Source organism: Hemicordylus capensis, chromosome 5, assembly GCF_027244095.1.
Source record: "Hemicordylus capensis ecotype Gifberg chromosome 5, rHemCap1.1.pri, whole genome shotgun sequence".
In the NCBI taxonomy this organism is placed as follows: Eukaryota; Metazoa; Chordata; class Lepidosauria; order Squamata; family Cordylidae; genus Hemicordylus; species Hemicordylus capensis.
The window spans coordinates 154,902,241-154,925,110 of NC_069661.1; the positions used below are offsets into that span (position 1 = coordinate 154,902,241).

The 22,870-nt window shown below is 42.8% G+C and overlaps 1 protein-coding gene across 5 annotated transcripts in view; it reads left to right on the forward strand.

Moving 5' to 3' along the window:
• Positions 1–22,870, forward strand: part of CPNE8 (copine 8) — a 116,759-nt gene that overhangs the window by 58,694 nt on the left and 35,195 nt on the right. For 4 of the 5 annotated variants that reach the window (XR_008308319.1, XM_053254736.1, XM_053254737.1 and 1 more), the window contains 5 exons: positions 6,055–6,130; positions 11,709–11,762; positions 17,530–17,591; positions 19,436–19,482; positions 21,013–21,194. Coding sequence is in view for 3 of the 5 variants with exons in the window: in XM_053254736.1 (XP_053110711.1) it covers positions 6,055–6,130; positions 11,709–11,762; positions 17,530–17,591; positions 19,436–19,482; positions 21,013–21,194 (421 nt within the window). In the remaining 2 variants the exon portion in view is untranslated. Of the gene's footprint in view, positions 1–6,054; positions 6,131–11,708; positions 11,763–17,529; positions 17,592–19,435; positions 19,483–21,012; positions 21,195–22,870 lie in introns of those variants that run through there. The other variant, XR_008308320.1, reaches the window with a different exon arrangement.

Consider the following 22,870-nt stretch of genomic DNA (forward strand, 5'->3'; position numbering starts at 1 on the left):
ATTTACTTCTCTTGCAGAAGCACTGGATGTCAAATTGCTATTGCTGATGCATGTTTGAAATCAGTTTTGGTGAATGACTAAGTCTAGAACCATTGGCTATATGCAGGAGACAGGCAATTGTGTGTGTGTGTGTGTGTGTGTGTGTGTGTGTGTGTGTGTGTGTGTGTGAGAGAGAGAGAGAGAGAGAGAGAGAGAGAGAGAGATGCTTTGTATACATTAAATCTTTACCTTATAAATTACAAGTGTTTTATCATTACTTTGAATCAAAAACTACTTAGCCACTTCAGTGATTTATTAATCTTAGGAACAATATGCAGTATATGTATATTGTAAAGATTTGCTTTACAAATCTTCAGTCAAAATACATTTATACAAAGTTGTTTCCAATAATTCAAATGGCTGCATTTTATCCTGTGTTCTGTAATTTCAATGTCACACAGAAAGATTCTAGGTACAAACGAACGTATCATCACCTTACCAATCTCCTCTTGCCCACAAATAATTAGAAAGTTTTACCAACCCTATGATTTCTCAAGGTTTATCTAGCCAGTTATTCCAAGTTGAGAGATGAATAGTTTTCCATTTCTCTGTAATAACCAGTTTAGCAGCAGTCAGTGGCTGACATGCAGAGCAGTGCTTGGAGGATGCAGCAAGAGGCTGTGTCCTCACAACCAAAGTCTTGACAAGCATCAGAGCACGCACACAGGGAGGAAGGAGCAATTTTCGCTGCTCCCCCCTGCCTCTTTTAAGTGCATCATGCAGCCTCAGGGATATATTTCTGGAAGGCAAAGAGCACTTATTGGAGGCAGGGGAGAGCAGCGAGAATCACTTCCCCTTTCCCCCATGCTCTGCTGCTTCGCAATTCTGGCTGAGAAGCACAGCTCCTCCTTGTGAGGATGCAGCTCCTGCTGTCCTCCTAATGATGATTTGGATGTCAGCCAATAAACATACAACCAATTCTCATTCTTCTGTTAAAATTAAAGATCAAATACTGTGAAATAAAATATTTAAAGGATCCATCGTTAATTGACAACAGGTTTTTTTTTTCTTTTATGCTTTTAAGTATTTTATTCTAAAATGTTCATATTTTTCAGCAGCTCCAAAACATGTACATGATACTTGTTTTGGTACTGCCACATCTCCAGCATTCATCCAGGGAGGTAACATACATATGACTCAGGCCAGGATCCAGATCGTGATCCGTTGGCCATCCATAAGAATGGGTTCTGTGCCTGCGTGGGACCCTTGCAGGTGGAATGCTCGCTCTTCGTGGTGCCCACATTCTGCCTCACACACTCGGCGTCAGGGTTATTTAAGTGGCCAGGGCACCATTTCTCCCAGTTTCTTTCTGACTGCCATAGCAATAGGGCCTCATCTCTATTGCTCCTCAGCTCAGATTGGTTCTTTGTTTGAAGTTCTCCTGCAAAGTAAAGTAAAATCATCATTGTTTTTCTGGACTGACTCAGACCACTATTTGACCATTCTTCTTCTACAATAACCGTAAAGCACAGAGAAAAGACTTTAAACGGTGTTTGGAATGGGGGGTGAAGTTACCATTTCAAGATCACCACGACTCCTGTTTGATCTGTTCGGGTGAACTATGCAACACAGCAACTTGTAAAATTTGTTTGAATTCAAACCAAATGAGGAAAAATTGGGCTCTCAGACTACGTGTGGCTTTATATGATGATGTCCTGTGACCTGCAACACTGAGACAGGGAGGAGAGCTGGTCTTCTGGTAGCAAGCATGACTTGTCCCTTTAGCTAAGCAGGGTCCACCCTGGTTGCATTTGAATGGGAGATTCCATGTGAGCACTATAAGATATTCCCCTTAGGGGATGGAGCCACTCTGGGAAGAGCAGAAGGTTCCAAATTCCCTCCCTGGCTTCCTCAAGATAGGGCTGAGAGCTTCCTGCCTGCAACCTTGGAGAAGCCGCTGCCAGTCTGTGAAGACAATACTGAGCTAGATAGACCAATGGTCTGACTCAGTATATGGCAGCTTCCTATGAGACAAAATGCCTTTTCGACATCGTCGATATCAAAGTCAGTGCCAACGCTGAGGGCTACAGATAAAAAACTGTCTAAACCCTTGGCATCTGCTGCTTCGACCAGCACCTCGTTGGACTCAGTATTTAAGCCTTCACCACCACCAGAAAGCTCTCCATCTCATCATCACAAGTCAAAGAAAAAACACCACTCCTTGACTGAAGATTCCTTGGTGCCAGCACAAAAACCCCCATAAGATCCAGGATTTGGCTTCAGAAAAGCCATCATCTCCATCAGGGCTGCAGAGTTTGCCTTGTCATCCCAAGCACACCAAGCCCTCAACATCATCCATGACCCCAGAAACACTAGGGGATGGACTTTCTGCCGAATAACGCACAGCATCAGAGCCATCAAATGTCCCCCCTCATGATGTGACTCAACATCTAACAACTATTTTTCCTTCCACAATGCTGACCATCCCGGCACTGTTGACACCATCAGATCAACATTGAGAGACATCTTCCCCGTTGAACTCTCTGGTTCTCACTGCATTGAGACAGGTCACACCTCGACATCGAGAACCACCATCACCTCAGCCAACTTTCTATGTCGAGGATGACATTGCAGATTTGAATTCTGGCTTGGTCTCATCATCAGCTCTCATGCTATTGTCCACTCTGGACTCTAATAGTAGTACATCTCCAACTACTACCTTTAAGGGCTCCCTGCCGTGGAGTTTAAATGATCGAGATGGAGAACCAGATATGGAAATAGTTCAAGCTGCAGCTCCTGGGACATGTCCTGTGTCACTGGTGCCTGTCATTTCCATATCTTCACAAAGGCTGTTTCGACCATCAGCCTCTTTTGTTTTAATAGCCTCAAAAGAGCACAGATAATACTAATGATTCCTCCAGATGCCTCTCCTTCAACTCACATTTCACCTACAGAGGAATTAAAGGTCTACCACTTGCAGGTAAAAAAAAAAATGGCAGAATCACTGGGGCTTGACCTGAAGACACAGTCGGCTACTATCAATGACCCAGTGTATAACTTTGCCAACCTCTCAGATTGCACATCCAGTGGCACTGCCAGTTCTGCCAGTAATTTCCCATGCAGTACAATTGGCATGGGAAGTCATCCATACTTCCACCCCAACATCAGAAAGACTAGAGGGCCTTTATCGGGTACAGGAAGAGGATAATACTTACCTGTTAAAGCATCTTGTCCCCAATTATTGGTGATTGACTGTGCCACATCTTCAAAGTCAAGCAGACTACACACCATGCCTGCAGACAAAGAAGGCAGGAAATTAGATGTCATGGGATGTAAGGTCTCCTCCACAGCATGCCTTTCTGTTAAAATTGTGAACTATTATGCATGTATGGCTAAGTATAACCATTCACTATGGGAGAAGCTTCAACAGGACTTTGACAAGATGCCCCCAGAAGACTTTAAGAAACGTTTTGCAGAAAGCATGGCAAAATCAACAGCCGTGAGGAGGCAGCAACTATAAGTACTGATGAACACTTGACGGAGACGGAGTTAAGATCATTAGAAGGCATATCTATTGGATGTCTAAAGAAGGCAAGCCTGGCTTCACTCTGCATAATTACAATCAGACATGAAAGATAAATAGAGGGCTTACCCTTCAATGGTAAAGGTCTTTTCACTGAGGAAACTGATTCCACAATGAAGTTTTTCACACCTGGCTTTTATTTTGCATCTCCTCCAGAATGGAGATATGCATTCACATATCCACCAAATTTACCTCAAGTCCCAAATTTATCTCGAGCTATCAGAGAGCACTTCACACGCAATTTGGGTTTTTCATGCATGCTAGAGTGTAACCCAATTTATATCCAGGGTAAACAAAATCTACCTTGGGGGTCTGTTTGAGGGGGCAACTTTGAATTTGCAGTAAAGCCTTGCAGAAAATACACAGTAAAGCCTGCTGTCTCGTAAAGCTCAATGGAAAAGATGGAAAAAAATCCAAATTCACGGCTAAATCATTTACAGCACCTTCATCAACATCATAGTCCTCTTCATGATTTCATTCTTTTTCCAAACAATGTTCTGATTTTAAACAACAGGATCACAGAGAATCTAGGGAATTCTACCAGCTATGCAACAGGAATAACCAATTATACCAATAACCAATTATAGCCACAGGAATAACCAAGGTCCATGCAATAAGCAGTCGGAGGCCTAGCCCCTAAACAGCATCTTTGAAATATCTGTTAGTCCATTGTTGTTCCAACAAACTGCTGTTGACACCACCTTTATGGCACCTCACACTCCATGATTAATTGCCTACTCCATCAAATTGGCAAGCCATGCCCCTGCATGGCAACACATAAGACTGCTGGGTCCTCAAGATAATTAGTGGGGTATGTGATAGAGTTCAAGGCCCTGCCAGTTTTCACAAGTGTTGGGTACACTCATGTTACACCATCCTTGTTGGAAGAGGTGAGAGATGTTGGAGAAAGGGGCCATTGCCCCTGTACGGTGGACAGTGAGGTGGGACTGGTTCTATTCCCATTATTTTCAGATCCCCAAACAGGGACGTGGCATTTATTCCTATCACAGACTTGTCAGTTGAACAAATTTGTCTAAGTGGAAAAGTCCTGGATGATGTTGCAAGACATATTTCCACTATTATTCCAAGAACAGTGGCTTACAGTGTTGGATTAAAGGATGCTTATTTTCACATAGGCAGAAGGGAAGACCAAAGGAAATACCTGAGGTTTACTGTAGGTGATTTAGTATACCAGTACAAGGAATTACCGTTTGAACTGTCAACAGTGCCAAGAGTCTTCATGAAGTGCATGGCAGTAATAGTGACACATCTGAGAACAAAGGGGATTCCAATCTTTATGCACCTGGATGATTGGCTCCTGGCAGCAAGAGAAGCAGAAGAGTTACATTTTCAGACATCTTATGTATTGAATCTTCTCCACAATCTGGGGGGATTCAGGTAAATTGTAAGAAGTCTCATTTAGAACTGGTAAAGACCATAAATTACATCAGGCTGGATGCAGAGAACTCTCTCTCCCCGCCCTCCCTCCCAGGAGGCACCTTTGCTGGCCCAGGTACAGTGGCAGAGCTGTCCAGGGTGTTCCAGGGCCCATAGATTTGCCTAATCTATTCTAATCCACCCCTGGGTTCAGATGGGGCTATCTGATTGCACAGCCTGCCTATCCATCTAGTCCTGCACAACTCATTTCTTCTCAGCTTGCCCCCATTCTCTGCTGGGGTGAAGCACAGGTTACCTGGATCATGACCCAGGTGATTTCCCTGTGGCAGGGAAAGGGTTATGGTGCCTGCTGCTCTTTTGGAATGCCCCCTCGCCTCCATGGGCTTGTCGATTACTTCCAAAGCACTCCAGGGATTGTCAAGTGTGGTCGGAGCTGCTGTGGCTATCTCCAAAATTCCAAATTTGTGGCCAGTGGGAATATTTGTGGTGATACATTGAAAGCTTTCTAGGGTTGGGGTGGCACAGGGGCTGCTGAGATTCCATCCAGGTTCTTGAAAACCAGTAGCTCCCATGATCCTGTCCCTCAGAGCTATTCGCTGGGATTGTGTGAATGGTGCACCACAGCTATCTGGCAGCGATATTGATCATGTGCCAGGCACACCCACCAAACCTGACTAAACCCTGTGGCCAGGAGATTGGTCATGTGAACATGGCCTCAGTCTAAATGAAGTACTCAGTCTCAACATGTACCAGCATATCAAAAACTGGAGAAAACTTTGTTTTAAATCAGTGCTTAGTGTAAACAGAAATACTCCATATCCATACTTCATTAGATAGAATTACCCAAATCTTCCTTCCATTATAGTTGGTATGTATTCCTGACTAAGTTGTTGAGGAGTTTAAAGAAAATACTTAATGTACTTTTACTGTATTATTTTGTAGGCAGAGCATTTTTGACTTCTTGTTCAGACTCAAAAATTGAAGACATATACAGTTTAATAAATGCATCAATCTACACTTTGTCAAAAATTGTTCTTTTATTTACCTATATGCATATCCACATTACTAATCTGAATTTATTTTGTTATTTCTAGCCACGATTTCATTGGAGAATTTACAACGAGTTATAGGGAATTGTCCAGAGGACAGTCACAGTTCAATGTGTATGAGGTAAATAGTTGCATTGTTTTATATTGTGTCTTAGAATGGTGATAATTAACCATTTTCATTGTCTATGTATCCATTGTAATGTGTGCCAACAGTCAGTTAACTTTAACCATATCTGGTCTGGTTATGGAAAGCAGATTCGGGATAAAAGGTGTGTTTATGTGTTTACTGTTTAGCTTAGTTATGTTCATAGACCAGCATGTATACATTTTATATGAACACAAGCCCCATTCAGACCTTATAAGGGGCTGTTGTACTAGCGTACAGCCTCTCAAAATGAGGCGGAATTCTTGGGCGCATCAATCACTCTCCCCTGCCGGGCGGGTCAGTCACACTTATAGCCTTTGTCTGAAGAGGCGGGTGCTTCGTCCAAGAGTGATGGTGGGCGCTTCCATGATGGGGAGGCTCAGGCACCTGAGCTTACCAATCACGGAAGTGCTTGCCATCATGCTTACCGCCTTTGCCCCTTCAAATGAAGGCTGTAAGTGTGACTGACCCACCTGTTACAGGAGAGTGATTGCTGCACTGGATGAGACTTCCGCCTCATTTTCGGAGGTTGTGCGCAAGTATTTGAATGGGGCTACAGTCAGTTGCTGTGTATATGTGTGGGATCCTTCGAGATAAATGTCATTTTATTCAATACTTCTAGCTTTTCAGAATTTTATTTTTAATAGTGTAGATCTGTGTATACAGCAGTCAAACTAGAAGTTCCAAAATTACATCATAGTAAGCCTCTGTAAGTCGAACAAGTAATGTCTCAACCTCACCAAATGTGTGTTTGAGATCATTCCCAAAATAAAACTTAGAGGCCTTAGCTGGAATATCTATGTATTGCACTGATGAGTAGGAACATTGATTGTGGGTGGATTAGTGCTTGCCTCTTAATTTAGAGCTTGCATTAAAATGTTTCAGGGAAGTGTTCAAACCTCTCCTGGTAGTTGTCTATTAGCATAAACCCTCAAATTAGCATTTCTTACAGACAACTGTGAAACATTGTAACTATGAAACGTTGTACTCTAGCAGTCCATGAGCAACCTATATCACAATCATATATGCAGCAGATAGCACACTTGAGGTACATTTGCACCTACCTTCCCAAGCAGCAGGAGTTCAACGCAGCACTCATGTTCTTGTCTTTTGTGCTTGCCCTACTGCCAAGTCAATGTAGAGTAACTACTTCTGGTCACTTTCATGTGTCTACCCCAATTGAAATAAACTGCTGAAGAATACTACTGCTGATACCTATGTTGGAACAGACACCAAAGGATAAATCAGTCTTCCTTTTCTGTGCTTTAGAAGTGAAAATCACTCTTCCCCTCCTTATGTGGTGGCACTGCCTTTGCCTGGATGTCAGTGTTGTTGTACTAGTGCCACCATGCTAGTCTGGATGTCAGCCCCCATGTTTTTAATATAGTTTTGTATTTCTTTAGAATGTTTGAAGGTAACGTCCTTAAATGTTTAGAGGTTTTGATCCCCCACCCCACCCCACTCATTCTGTTGCTATTAGCTGAATTCGTTTATTTTTATTTATTTATTCAATTTATACCGCTTTTCATTAAAATCATCTCAAAGTGGTTTGCAATATAGTTAAAACAATGCATAATTAAAATACAGAAAGTACAGCTATTAATATAAATATGAAAATAATCTCTATTCAAACATTTAAAAACCTATGTTAAAAAAAATACACAAAACACAGAGCAGCAGAAGTAAAAACGAATCTCATTTAAAAAGCCTGGGTGACGAGCCACATCTTGTTTTCTAAAAACTGTGGTGGAAGCGGAGAAGCAGATGCCAGCTGCGAGAGTATTCCAAAGCCTGGGGGCAATGACTGAAAAGACCCTGTCCCACGTGCTTAACAGCCAAGCCTCTTTCGCCATTGGCACGCAGAGCACAGTCCCTTCCAATGACCTTGTCAAACAGGCAGAAACCCTTGGGAGCAGGCAGTCCTTCACTTATCCAGGGCCCAAACAGTTTAGGGCTTTGAAGGTCAAAACCAGCACCTTGAATTGGACCTGGCAACAAATTGGTAGCCAGTGCAGCTTTTTCAGAATAGATGTAATATGCTCTGAGTGAGCAGTTCCAGAGAGAACCCTGAATATCTGTTAATACTAGTTCATTATAACATACCTTTTAAGGTTGTGTTCTGATCTTCTAATTTTCTCTAAGTGATGCTGCTTTTATGTGTCAGCATAACTACTTTTACTCTTACGTTTTACAAGTGAACAGGAGATGCATGTTGAATTGATATGGTAATGGCTCTCTAAGAATGAAGGTATATGAGTTAGCTTTCCTTGGTCATTAAGTTAATTCTGTTTGCATGACCAGCTAGGATCTATTAATTTTGAGCCATGTTTAGTTTCTGTAGTATTCCTTTAGATTCTTGATTGAGCCCTTCAGTACCATTTTTTAGCCTACTTTCCAGTAGGCTTATGAGATCACCCGGCATTCTGTGTGTGTGTGTGTGTGTGTGTGTGTGCGTGTGTGTGCGTGTGTCCCTCCACCATTAACTTTGCAATGCCTGGACCAATATGAACCAGATCAGGTACAGTTGTAGGGATGCATAGGGACACCTCAATGGCGTAGTTTATGATGTAATCCACACAATTCAAGATGGCAGACGCATAAACTTTTGAGGTGCAAGTGGGCTAACTTGTGAACCGCCTAACCAATTTGAACCAAAATTTGCTACAGCTCTAGGAACACATGGGGATGCCCAAATGGCGTGGTGTGTGCTGATGTCGTCCACTCCAATTCAAGATCGCGGACACATGAACATCTGACTTACAAGCAGGTTAATTTGTGGACTGTCTAAGCAATTTAAACCAAATTAGGTACAGTTGCAGTGAGTGACACACAGGCATACCTCAATGGCATAGTTTGAAATGATGGCATCCACACTGATTCAAGATGGCGGACATGAAAACCTTTAAGGCACAAGTGGGCTAACTTGTGAACCATTTAGCCAATTTGAACCAAATTGGTTGCAGCTGTAGGGACATGTAGGGACACCTCAATGGTGTCGTTTGTACTGACGTCACCCACTCCAATCCAAGATGGTGGATGCATAAATGTTTGAGGCACAAGTGCACTAACTTGAGGGCTGTCTAACCGATTTGAACCAAATTTGGAACAGCTGCAGTGAGTGACACACAGGGACACCTCAATTGTGCAGTTTGTAATGATGACATCCACCCCAATCCAAGATGGCGGACACATGAACATATGTGGTGCAAGAGATCTAACGTGGACCTCAATTTGCACCAAATTTAGTCCAGATGCAGACAGTGAAAGGAAAGCAGTCTGATTAGTTCTTACTAGAACAACTTGTTGATCCTTCTTAGATGATTCTGGTTTTGTGCTGTAAGCGACTGGCTATAACAGGCAAATAATTGTGATGAGCTTTTAATTGAAGCAGGAATAGTATCTATCATATATTTGACAACATACTATACTATACTTAACACTTGGATGTTACTCAGATCTTTGAAGTGATCCGCATGGTATTCATAAGCCTGGGTTCTGCACCTGCCAAGACCTTGCAAGTAGAATTCTTTAGCTCCGCATGTGCTCTGTTAGATAAATTTCATGTCCTTGCATTAATTTTTGTTACCCGTATTCAAAGTCCACTTCTTAAAAGAATTTGAATGCCTATGGTAAACAAATATTAAAGTGCTTATGCATATGATGCTTAGTGAATTCTATCTGGGCTCTTAATTCTAATAGCTTTGTTTGCTCTCATAAATTAAAAGGTATTTATTTTATTGAGAAATTACTGCTGATTCCATGATGGTAAAATTTTGAAATGAAATGAATTAACTTTTTGCATATTGTGCATAGACTTGGAATATCGACTTAATTATTTTGAAGTCAATAACTGTACATTCATTTTGGGCCCCAGTTGCATTCCCTGACAGTAGCAAGTTGTAGTTCATTTTGATTGGAAAAGCAGTTGAAATTTTCACTTGTTAGGGTCAGCTGTGCAGTTTAGTCATAGCCTGCTTTTAAGTTTCCTGGAAGCATCTGGCTAGTCACTGTTGGACGCCAAATGCTGGACTAGATGGACCTTTTTAGTCTAATCACCAGCTGCTTCTTGTGCATCAGGATTAACAAAAGAGAAATAAATGGAGCATGTTCCTAGTATTCTCTTTATAATCTGAAACCGAGTTCAATAGCTCAATTTTGAAAAAGAGGTGTTTCATGCTGTGCAATTTTAAAGCAGTGTCGCATAAGTTGGCTATGTGTCACAGTCCATATTAAATTAATTGTAATGAATTCTCATCCAGTTCCATGTGGCTAAGTTAGCTGTGACTAATATGTTGTGACTTCAGTGGAAATTACGTGCAACTAACTTGAGTTAAATGAAAGATGTATGTAATACCTACACTGGAGGCTAGAATCTTGCAGTGCATTTAGCCTTGCACTTAATCATTCCTTTCTCCCTTGTATTGTTAAGGTTGCTCAAACTGCTTTGTAACACACAGATATCTGGGCTACAAAGGTTGCTGTTAATTGGTACCTTCTGACTTAGCTATAAGATTATATAAGATTCTCTCAAAGCTTAGGGCAAGAAACCTGGGGTAGGGTGGGGAATCTTCAGGGAGAAAAGAGATGCTGGGACTTTCAGTGACCTATTGTAGCCAGCAGCAAAGCAACAGATGGAGATCTCTCCATCGTGGGAATGTGTGTACAAGACTTGGAAAAGAGCATTCACCAATGCATTAATTATAATTGAAGAGAATATTTCGGAGAATTATTCTATTCGTTCTGTTAAATGCATTGGCGTGTACTTTCTTTCTTGGAGATCCCGAGAAGGGTCTCAGCAAACAGCAACAAGTTGAGTGAGTTTCTCACTAGAGCAAACAGTTAGGTCCAGCTGCAATCCTCAGCCTTTACCTGACCAGGCACAAACTTCGCTTGCTACCCTCCACCAGATAAGATAAGTAAGTAGAGCTACTGTAAATCTTCTCCCTGACATCTGCACTAGTTTCACCCAGCCTAATGTGGTCTGTAGCCATCCATCCAGAATGAGCCCTAGTTTAGTTTGCCTTGTGCTCCCCTGCACTCTCTTTGCCACCAGAGAAATGTGGGTGGTACCAGTTGTCACACACAGGGATACCAGAGTCCTTCCTTTTATCTTAGGAATGTGCACAAAGCTACCTTTTGAAGTCTTCTCCCCTGCCCTCTTTTCACTAATTGGTTCTAGTAACAATTTTTAATGTAGTCCAGTGCTGGGCTTAGTGGATGGGCTGGTCCATTATTCTTCAAAAGCAAAAGAGTGGTATGTGACAGAAGTGAGGGGTAAAAACAGGGAGCATTCCTGCTAAAATCTTTCATATTTCTTCATCTTGATATGCCTATTACTGTATACAGCATTGAGATGTGTACAGGTCTATGAATGCATAGTCTTCCTCAAAAAAAACCAGGTGGCGATGGGCTGAGGTTTGTATGTGGAAAGTGGAGAACATTTGAGGAGGGGTCTAGGTTCCAAAATGTGAGCAATAGAGTCTTTAAAATATCTAAGATTTCACTGTTTTATATATATATAAAAGTAAATGTACTTTTGTCTATACTCCTTTAGGTAATCAATCCAAAGAAGAGAGGAAAAAAGAAAAAATACGTTAATTCAGGAACAGTTAAGTACATGATTTTCTATTCATTCTACTCATTCATGTTTTCCAAATTCTTCATGATACTTCATAACGTGAGATACATTTAATCTTTAATGTTGTCTGTGCAGGAGCTTCTCTGAAGAACCTGAGTAAAATATTCTGAAAATAGTGTTCTTTCTAATAATATCATTGATATGGGTTGATGAAGTTTCTGTCCAAAATAAACTTTCCGATTCCCTGGGAACAGAATTGCTTATAATAAAGTTCATATTTGAATGCTTGGAGCTCTTGGACTGGCTAATATCGAATTAACTAAAGGCAACTAGAACTTCTAAAACGTTATAGTACAGGAGAACCTCATTATTCCCGGTACTGCTTTTTGCAGTTCCACGTATCTGCTTTTTCAGTATCCGTGATACAAAGGGGTTAAAACCCATGTATCCACAGTTCCTAGAAGGCTGGAAGTGACTGTGGAGGTCACTTCCAGCCACCATTTTATCTCTCAGAGCCCAGGAAGAGAGGAGGAACCATTTTGTGGCTCTTTTTTTTTTTTTAAAGCAACACAGACTTCCCCCCCGCAATTTTTTGCGGTTGAGGGCCATTTTGCCCTTTGGAAGGCATTCCTGGGCACATTGGGGACCAGCAGAGCATGCCACAGTAAGTTGGGGGGTCATTTGGGGGCTGTTTTGGCAATTAAATTTTTTTTCTTCTCTAGTCTGGAACCTAACTCCCCTTTCACCATAGCCCTAATGCATCGTTACAGATCTGGATCGTGATCTGTTGCATTCATAAGGAATGGATTCTGCACCTGCGCAGGAACCTTGTGGATAGATTGACTACCTCTTGTGACTCCCACTCTGCCCTGCATGTGCTTCATGCTTCTGTTGAAATTGGCTGTTGGGGGCGCCATTTTCTCAGTTTCATTTGACCGCCAAAGCATCAACACCTCGTTGCTGGCTCCTCGGTTCATCTTGATTCGTTTAACTGACAGAAAAGAAAAGAAATTTGTGACTTTAGACTATATTTGACTATTCTTAAGTGTTATGGACTGGTTATTGGTATTTTCAGAACTATATTCAGTTTTCGCTTGGGGCACACCTTTAATGGAGATGGATATCAAGAAAACGTTTTAAGCATTGTATGGATTGACAGGCAAAATTGCTATTGACTGACTATCATGGCTCATGCTTGCTCTGCTTAGGAGAGCAGCATAACTTGACATAATGCAAGATAAGCTGTTCTTTCTCCAAGAAAATTCTTAAAAATTAGGTGTTATAACTAGGGATGTGCAAAACGTTTCGGGCACAGAACAATCTGTGCCCGAAACGACCAATTTCGGGTGATTCGGAGCCAAACCGAATCACCCCCAATGAGCACTGATAAATTTCGGACCCGAAACGAATTACCCCTGTTTCGGGTCTGAATTTTTCAGGTGTTTCGGGTCTCCATTTTGAGCCCCAGAAAAGTGCCAGCCTTGTCTTCTTCTTCCCCCTCCGTTTTCAGTTTGACGTCTCTGAATTTCCCGCCTTTTTGCCTCCATTGATTTCAATGCAGAAATTGCTTTCCTTTCACTTTAATTGAAAAGGTCCTGGGGCCAAAAGAGTGGGGTGGGGTGGTAGTGCCCAATGGGTGGAGGCTACCACCCCAACTACAGAGTGATTGGGCAGAGGGCTGATTTTTGGTGATTTTTTGAGAGTTTTAGTGTCTATGGGGCAGATTGGGGGCAGAAAGTGGGATCTGGGGCAGAAGAGTGGGGTGGGGTGGTAGTGCCCAATGGGTGGAGGCTACCACCCGAATTCCAGGGGGATTGGGCAGAGGGCTGATTTTTGGTGAATTTCTGAAGTTTAAGCGTTTTTAAGGTTTCCCCCCTTTAGGTATAATCGCTTCACGTCGGGGGGAAAGGGGTGGCCTAGAGTGGGGTGGGGTTGGTGGTGGTGCGGGGTAGGGGCAATGAAGCTATCTGAATTTTTTCAAAGGATTTAGGCAGAGGGCTGATTTTTGGTGATTTCATTTGTTGGAGTTTTGTTGCTTCTGAGGTGTTCTGAGTGTGGATTCTGTGATAGCAAATGAGATTTTCAATGACACACCATGAATCCGCTCTCATCTGCTGTCATAGAATCTAAATCTTAAAGACATGTGAACTTCAGCAATTCACCAAAAATCAGCCCTCTGCCCAAATAGCAATAGCAATAGCAATAGCACTTACATTTATATACCGCTCTATAGCTGGAAGCTCTCTAAGCGGTTTACAATGATTTAGCATATTGCCCCCCAACATTCTGGGTACTCATTTTACCGACCTCGGAAGGATGGAAGGCTGAGTCAACCTTGAGCCCCTGGTCAGGATTGAACTTGTAACCTTCTGGTTACAGGGCAGCAGTTTTACCACTGTGCCACCAGGGGCTCCTTTGAAAAAATACAGGTAGCTTCCTTGCCCCTACCCGGCAGTACCACCAACCCCACACCGCTCTAGGCCACCCCTTCCCCCACGACGTGAAGCAATACACCCTCCATTCTACCTAATGGGGGGAAACCTTAAAAACGCGTAAACTTCAGAAATTCACCAAAAATCAGCCCTCTGACCAATCACTCTGCAATTGGGGTGGTAGCCTCCACCCATTAGGCACTACCACCCCACCGCACTCTTCTGGCCCAGATACCACTTTCTGCCCCCAATCTGCCCCAAAGACACTAAAACTTCAAAAATTCCCCAAAAATCAGCCCTTTGCCCAATCCCCCTGAAATTTGGGTGGTAGCCTCCACCCATTGGGCACTACCACCCCACTCTTTTGGCCCGAGGACCAGTTTTTCTAATCTGAATCAATTCGGATTCAGATTCGGATAAATTCGGATCCGAACTGAATCGGGGGTGCTTCGGGTGGGCAAGATTCGAGAACAGAACAGGGGTGTTTCGTTTCGGATCCGAACCAAAACACCAAAAATCCGAATTGCACACCCCTAGTTATAACTACAGACAGCGCTTTATGATGAGGCACTCCTTCCGCCAAGGCCAAGACCAACATCAGAGTCGAGATCAATGTTGACGTCAGCATCAAACACGCAGGGATCTGCAAATATGCAATCTAAACCTGCTGTGGAGGATACAGAACCGATGTTTAAGAGACAGAGGGAGATCTCAAAATTGACACCTAGGCATAAGGATAAGAGTAAGCCCTCCTCTGATGAGGTAATGGATTCTTCACCCAGGAAGAAGCATCGTACCAAAACAAAAACAAAGGGTAGTATGCCTTCTCCAACGGCATTTCAAACCTACAGCTCAGCTACAACATCGGCTTCAGCATCGACATTGGAGCCATCGACATCGATTCCGTCAACATCGAGGGAGCATCCCTTGAGGTTGACGTCGATGGAGCCAATACTAGAATTATCATACTCCAGATTGCCTTTGATATAGATTACTTCTATGACAGCCATTTCAACATTGACGGCCATATAGGGGTGTGCACGGAACCATGGAGCTACAGTCCGGCACTGGGGTGGGGGGTTGCTTTAAGGGTGGGGGAGCGTTTACTTACCCCTCCCGCGCTTTCCAACCGCGGCGGCTGTATTTCTTTTAGCTATGGGGCGGCAGGATATCTCCCTGCCGCCCCTTCCCTGAACAGAGCTGTTGCTGCTTCAAAAGGCTTTAAGAAGCCTTTTCCCTGCCGCCCCTTCCCCGAACGGAGCTGCTGCTGCTGCAAAAGGCTTTAAGAAGCCTTTGGCTGCCGTCCCTTCCCCAAACGGAGCTGCTGCTGCTGCAGCAAAAGACTTTAAGAAGCCTTTTCCCTGCTGCCCCTTCCCCGAACGTAGCTGCAAAGCCAGCTACGTTTGGGGAGCGGGTGGCAGGGAAAAGCGGGTGGCGGAATCTATCTGGGATCCATATGGCAGTCATCTGCGCAGCTGCTACATGGTCATCACAGCAGCCATTCATAAAGCATTATGCCATTGGCCTATGTACTTCTGAGCCGGCAGGTTTTGGGAGAAATATTTTGAAATGGGTGTTGCAATAGGCTTCAGGGGCTACTGTACCTTCCACCATAGTAGAAGCTGCCTAATCACCCATTCCTTATTAATGCAACAGATCACGATCCAGATAAACAGGTTGCTCATCTGTAACTTATGATCTGGTAGTGATCCGTTGTATTCATAAGACCCTCCCAAACCAACTCCACTACTGTAGCATTAAAACAAAACAAAACAAACTTACCTTGAACGGTCACTAGAAGATCACCAGAATATGGTGGTCTGCAAGAAACTGGGAAAATGGCGCCCCCACCTTCCATTTTCAACAGGAGCACGTGCAGGGCCAAGTGGGATAATGAGGAGCTAGTCAATCTACCCGCAAGGTCCCTGTGCAGGCGCAGAACCCGTTCCTTATTAATACAACGGATCATTACTAGATCAAAAGTTACAGGTGAGCAACTTGTTTTTCCATTGTAGCAGCAGCCGAGGAACGGAACCTCTGCGAGTAACGAGGTTCTCCTGTAGTTAAGTTTAAGCAGTTTAGTTACTTTGCAGAAACAAGAAGAGCTAATCTCTTTGATAATTATGTTACTGTTTATGTGTAAAGGCTAAGACAGGAGATTGGGAAGAACAGGTTGTTACACTCTTTAAAATTGCATGACTCAGAAGAGCTTTGATAACTGTCTTTCTCTGGTCCCACTGAGGGTCTTCACTGTCCAAGCAACACTCTGTAGAATAAGCACTGATTTTAAAGTTCCATTTTATTCTTTTAGTGTCCCAGTTATTTTGTATCCCAGCATAAAAATCAGTCTTGATGCATGGTGTGAAAAACTGAAGGATGCTTTCAGAGCTCAGAAAGACTTTACAGATCTTTGTATTACAACTGAGGTTGTTACTCCAACAGTAGTGGCCTTGTAAATTACACTACTCTTTAAAATTGCATAACTGCTGTTGCAGGAGGCTGCATCCATTGGAAATAAAGGATGTAGTGTCACACAACTGTGCAACATGTTGCAACTATGCAGGGTTGTTCACTGTGCAAACAACCTTGTTCTCCAACATCTTGGGTGTTGTCTCAGGTGCCCACAATGGCAAAGGGTATTCAGAACCACCTGTGTTAGCCTGTGCTGAATGTCAGCCTGTATTTTAGAATGTTAAGGAATTTTTTAAACTTCTCAATATACTGAAATACAGAAGACAGAATTTCATATGGAATAGGTTAGTTACCCAACAAATCAATCCCAAACCCTAACTTTCGCTCACAGACAAAATATCTATTTTCTGGGGACAATTCAGTCCCCTGCATTTCCTCCTTCCAAGTCATGATGCTCTTCTATGAGGACTCCTGTCCAGAAACCTCATCTCACACTAGCTGCCCACCTCACACACAGAGCTATGCACAGAGCTGAATGTATGCATTTTTGCATTCAGAGGACTGGCTGGCTCATCCCCTAAATTATTATTTTTTTAAAAAAAGGTACAATCTGGCAAAAAATTCAGAAGGTAAATAAAGGAAGCTCTAGCTTGATCCACAGTGCTACATGTTGCAATAATGTCATGCAACTTGTACAAATAAATAAGGTATGTGGACTGGCATAGCCCCCTCACTCTGGGCAGAAAACCTTATCTATATTGCGTCATGCTATGATATTACACTGCTCTGTCAACAAAGCTCCAGATATGACCTGTTCTGCAGCACTACAACTGTTGTTCTAGACGTCCACATTATCCTGCACTGAATCTCAGCCACTGTATATGCAAGCATTTGTATTTGTGACTGGTCTGGAGATTAACATTTACAAATTGTTCTGTGTCACTTGCTCTCAGGTAACATTACTTTCCTTCCTAGTGGAAACAGAAGTTTCATTCCTTGACTATATTAAAGGCGGGTAAGTTATTCCCATCACGACCACCCCACTGGAATGCTGATCTAAAGAGCTGTAATCCAAGATTTCATATTGGGAGGGAAACATACTTGCAAGATACTTAACTTGCAAAGCAAACATATCAGTGTTTACACTGTTTTCTTACAAAGGCACATTTATACTGGAGGAACAAATATAGCTTATGAGGACCTAGAAGTTTGTGTTCATTTTAGTATAACCCTTTTATAACTACAGCTTCATGCCTTCAGCACTGGCAAATGACATCGACTGTTCAAGTATCATCAGTATTAGCCCTACTGGACCCAAGTTCAAAGTTAGGTTCAGTTAGCAGCTTATTTCAAGCATTTTGACTAAAATAAATGAGGATCAGTAAGTTCAGATGTCATGACTAATTTTGGTTTGTTTCTAATCACAATTGGAAGTAGAATTATTTCAACACATGCATGGCAGGGGACGGGGGAATGGAGTGGATGCTCCCAAGACTGAGAAATAGTGTGCAAAGCCAAGGCTTTATCTTGGCTCCATGTGATATTTGAACTGAATTAATAATACATTATGTGGATGAAATAATGCGAGAGGGAGAAGGGTCTCCTTCTGGAACCCCTTAATTCATTCATTTTGGAAAAAAGCAGAAATCATGAGGACCCATTACTGAAGGTAATGGGCAGCAGAAGGTGAAGGAAGATGGCTTATAACTAGTTGATGGAAGGTATATATAATCTGGATGGAAAGTATAGCATGCGGAATCCAGAGGCACAACTATAAGAGCATTGGGTAAGAGTTAAGAGACCACCAGGGATGGTGGGAGAGACAATAAGGGTATATAAACTAAAATGGTCCATCAAGCCATTTTTACAGAATTGCATATATGCACATTATTTTGGGACTTTACTTCTTTATTTTCCTTGTTCAAATGGACTGAGAATGAGCCCAGCTCTGAGATTTATCAGGTACCTGCACAGAAGAACAGGATCATGGCTTAAAATTACTAAACGTAATTTGTAAATGTATGTGTTTGTATGGCTGTATTATACTTAGTCAGCTGCCCTTGGGGAAAAGTAAGTTTACATAGATAATTCCTTTGTCATGTCCCTTCAGGGTACTGCTGTCTCCCGCTGGTCAGGGTATTGCTTTGGTCCAGTCACCTCAGATTAATGGCTAGAGGCCCAGCCCCCAGTCTTCTTTCTGATCTTTACTACTTCACAAAGGCCCCAGGATCAATGGTGCCACCTCCAGCCGAGTCACAGAGCTGTTGCCAGGTCAAGCTCTCTTCGGCTTCTGGCCCTTCATCATCGACAGTCTGGCACTTAAATAGCTCTTGGCAAGTGGTTCAGTTCTTGCGATATCTCTAGCCCTGAGATCTCGCCCAGACATCTCGCAAGATTTTCGTGAGATTTCGCAGGTCCTCTCCAAAGTCTCACAAGAGGATGCCATCTGGCAGTGATTTGCCTGCAGGTTCCCTGCAGGGCCAGGCATTGTCTGTTTGGGCAGGGCAGACCATGGAAGAGGAGCCGCTCAATCCTTGTGGCCTTGAGCCTGACGCCATTCGGTTCCCCCACATTTTTTCATAGATTACACAATCGTTTTTTAATTCTGGTCAGCAGCAATGCATTGTGCTAGAGAAGTTCCTCTTAAGCAGCAATACATGCTTTCTCCATTTAAAAAGACACAGTGATGTCAGCATGAATACAGCTTTAATTTTTTTAAATGGATGCTTTTTTACTAGAGTTCTGTTTTAACTTTAACGTTTGTCTACTACATGGGACACTTTATTGGTTTTCCTTGGGTTTTTCCCTGTACTAGATGGCAATACTCCAGTTGTTAACTAGTTCATATTTATGTTACAGGACTCAAATCAATTTCACTGTGGCTATTGATTTCACAGCTTCAAATGGTAAGTTTTGTAAATTAGTTTCTGTTAAAATGTGTAACCACACTGTGTAGCTTTTCAAACTTCTTTGAACTGATCTAGTATTTTCATTCATTCGGTCATCCATTATTATTATTTTTTGGTTGTCCTAAAAATAAATTACAAGGTTCAAGCTTTGAACCAGCACAAGCACAGCCCAAAGAAACAAGGGGATTTCCTAGTCTCATTTTTCTGTGGAAAGTGAGGGATTTCGGAGTCTCAGTCTTAAGAATTTATTATCTGAAAAGACCCTCTTCATCCTTTTCCAGTAAGTTGTTTGAAAAAGATTTTTTTGACCTATTTATTTACCTGGAGTTTTACAAATTAGCATATTATAAACACATGCCATTGGAAGCTATTCCACTTGGCGCCCTTTGCCATTAGGTGGCTGTCTGGACAGTGACTTTATTGTGTCTAGTCTAATGTTTGCTTTAAAAAATGGAATACTTTGGCAGATGGGTGAGAGATAAATTATCGAAAGAAACCTATGCTTTTTACATTGCCTTTTAAAACCATGGCCTTGGCTATGGATTCCCATGCATTGATTTTTTTTTCTTCATAGTATAGTCCTAGAATTTTTGCTTGATATCTAGATCTTGCATATCTACATAGGAAGATTCCAACATTGCTGTGTGCTCAAGAGGAAAAAACACAGCACACATCCTTTACAGGGGTGGGGGAATCCATGAGGCATCAGCCAATGTTGGGGCAAGCCTAAAAGAGCTCTGTTGGTTCTGTTGGTGGCTGGGGGGGTGGGTGGCGGGGGCAGGGGGTTGTACTACAGCTTCTTTGAGTCCTGATGGAAATCTGTTAAGCTATTTTAAAAATATTTGAAATAGGTATTGAAATCCTAAATCCATAATTTCAAACATGCTGTGCTCATATCCAGATTAAGAGTTAAGACTGCATTTTTACAAGACTGCATGAGTTGGATCCTCAGGCAAAAGGAAGTTTGCTCAAGCAAACATCCCTGCCCTCTTCTCCTCACAGCTGCTTTTCACGCTGCCCAAGAAGCTGCTTCCTGGGTTTGGAGGACCTGAGGAATGAGATGAGATGGGTGTAAAGAGTTTCAGGGAGGGGGAATTCCTCCTAAGCAGGAGCAAGCCCCTTCCATTAGCAGAGTTCCACTCATGGAATAGTCTGCCTGATTTCAGGTCATCCTTCCTGTGCCCCACCCCACCCCTTTCCTGAGGGACTCAATCTCAGGCGTGGCTTTTTGCATGGCTCCAAGCAGGGGTTCCCAACCTGAGGTACTCCGGATGTTGCCAGACTACAGTTCCCATCATCCCCAGCTACAATTTATTGTGGCGGAGATGTTGTTCAGCAACTTCTGGAATACTACAGGTTGAGAACCCCAGGCTCAGAGGGATGCACAGAGTGAGGAGGGTATGGAGATGTTTGCTTGCACAAATATCTTTGCACCCACAGATCTTAAGACTTGTAGGCCTTTCATGTCCAAGTGTTGAAAATCCTATCCAAGTAAAGCCATCTATGTAATGCATTTTGTTTCAACAGGTAACCCTGCACAGCCAACCTCACTCCATTATATGAGCCCATATCAGCTGAATGCTTATGGCATGGCATTGAGAGCAGTCGGTGAAATAATTCAAGACTATGATAGTGACAAAATGTTTCCAGCTCTTGGTTTTGGTGCAAAACTGCCTCCAGATGGAAGGGTGTCTCATGAGTTTGCCTTGGTAAGAAATGAGATGCATCATTTTATCTTGGTTATCCTGTTGTAGGCCCTGGTTCCTAATATAGTTTCATGGATTTGCATGTCTTCAAATTCATTCATTTGTGTTTAGAGTACTGTAAAAAAAAAAAAATCTGCCCTTTTCTGCTTGCTATATATTTTTATTTTTTTAATCAGGAAGAGGCAAGGACAAAGAAAAAGTTTAACTGTTAATCTTCATTAAACAAGCAAAAAAACCCTAGCAGCAACTTTAAGACTCAAGCAGGGCAGGTATTTGAGGGTCTTCATGATCATCTAGCTCTGTGAGCAAAAAATCAAATGTGCAGCGCTATTATGTATTCACAATAAATGCTCCCATATGCATTTAATTTTTAAAATGCCCATGAGAGTCTTAAGTAATTCTTACAAATGAAGTGTTTTAAAGAAATTTTGTCATCTGGAATTGTGACTATATTGTGAGATAGACTAGGCAGATTGATAGGCCTGGGTGAGATGGAATAAGGAGTATCCACTGCTGTTGTTTCAGTGGTTTAGTGGAAGGGCTCTGAGCCCAATTCTGGTAGCTCTTTGAAGAACCTCCTATAATCTCCATGATACATTAATAATAGAAAATTCAAAAGAAGCCAGTCTTATTTCAGCCAGAATGTGCAACTGTATAATTCTCATCAGGCAAGATTTTATTTATTATGATTTGTGTAATTGCACAGTTTTACTACAAATAGAGTGCAGGTTCAGACATTGCACAGAAACTTGGTTGAAGCAGAGCTCTGTGCACATGCTCCCCCCTCCCATCCCCACATGGGTGCTTACTACTTTGCTAGGTTAGGATATGCCAAGAATGGTCACAGTGCCAAACCCATCAACCTTGGCATATCCTAACTTCAGAGAATCTAAGATCTGAACCTGACTTCAGCCCTCGGGTGTAGAACTCAAATTCTTTGAAGAAAATAGGTTCGGATAAGCAGCAATTGGTAGGTTCAGATACTGTGACCAATCTCCGCATATCCTCATCTAGAAAGAAAGTAGACACTTGCTTAGGGATGGGAGGGGACAGTGCATGTTTCTGGAGCTGAGGGAGGTTGCCTGGAGCTTGGCTTCAGCTGAGATCCTGTAGGGATGTGCACGAACCGGTTCGGAGGCCATGTTGGAGGCCTCCGAACCGGTTCGGGACCAGTCCGGCACTGAGGGGGGGTCTACCTTTAAGGGAGGGGGGTAGTACTTACCCCTCCTGCCGCTCTTCCCCCTCCGGCGCTGCATTTAAGAACGAAGTTTTGGGGGCAGCTGCGTTCCTCCCTGCCGCCCCTGCCCCCGTCGTTGCCCGGAAGTTGCGGTGCGCACGCATGAGCACATGCGTGCTTGTGTTTACCAGACTTCCGGGCAGGGGCGGCAGGGAGGAACGCTGCCGCCCCCCCAAACTTCATTCTTAAATGCAGCGCCGGAGGGGGAAGAGCGGCGGGAGGGGTAACTACTTACCCCCCCGCCCTTAAAGGTAGACCCCCCCTCAGTGCACCGCAGCGGTTCCGTGCACACCACTAAGATCCTGTGTGACATTTGAAGGTGCCCAGAGTGTAGGTTTAGGAGAATGATTGGAACAACACAATAGCCACACAACCTGGTTGTTCTCAGTATGAGCTAACTTCTTCTGTGTATAAAATGTAATTAAGTTCAAGTTCAATCTTT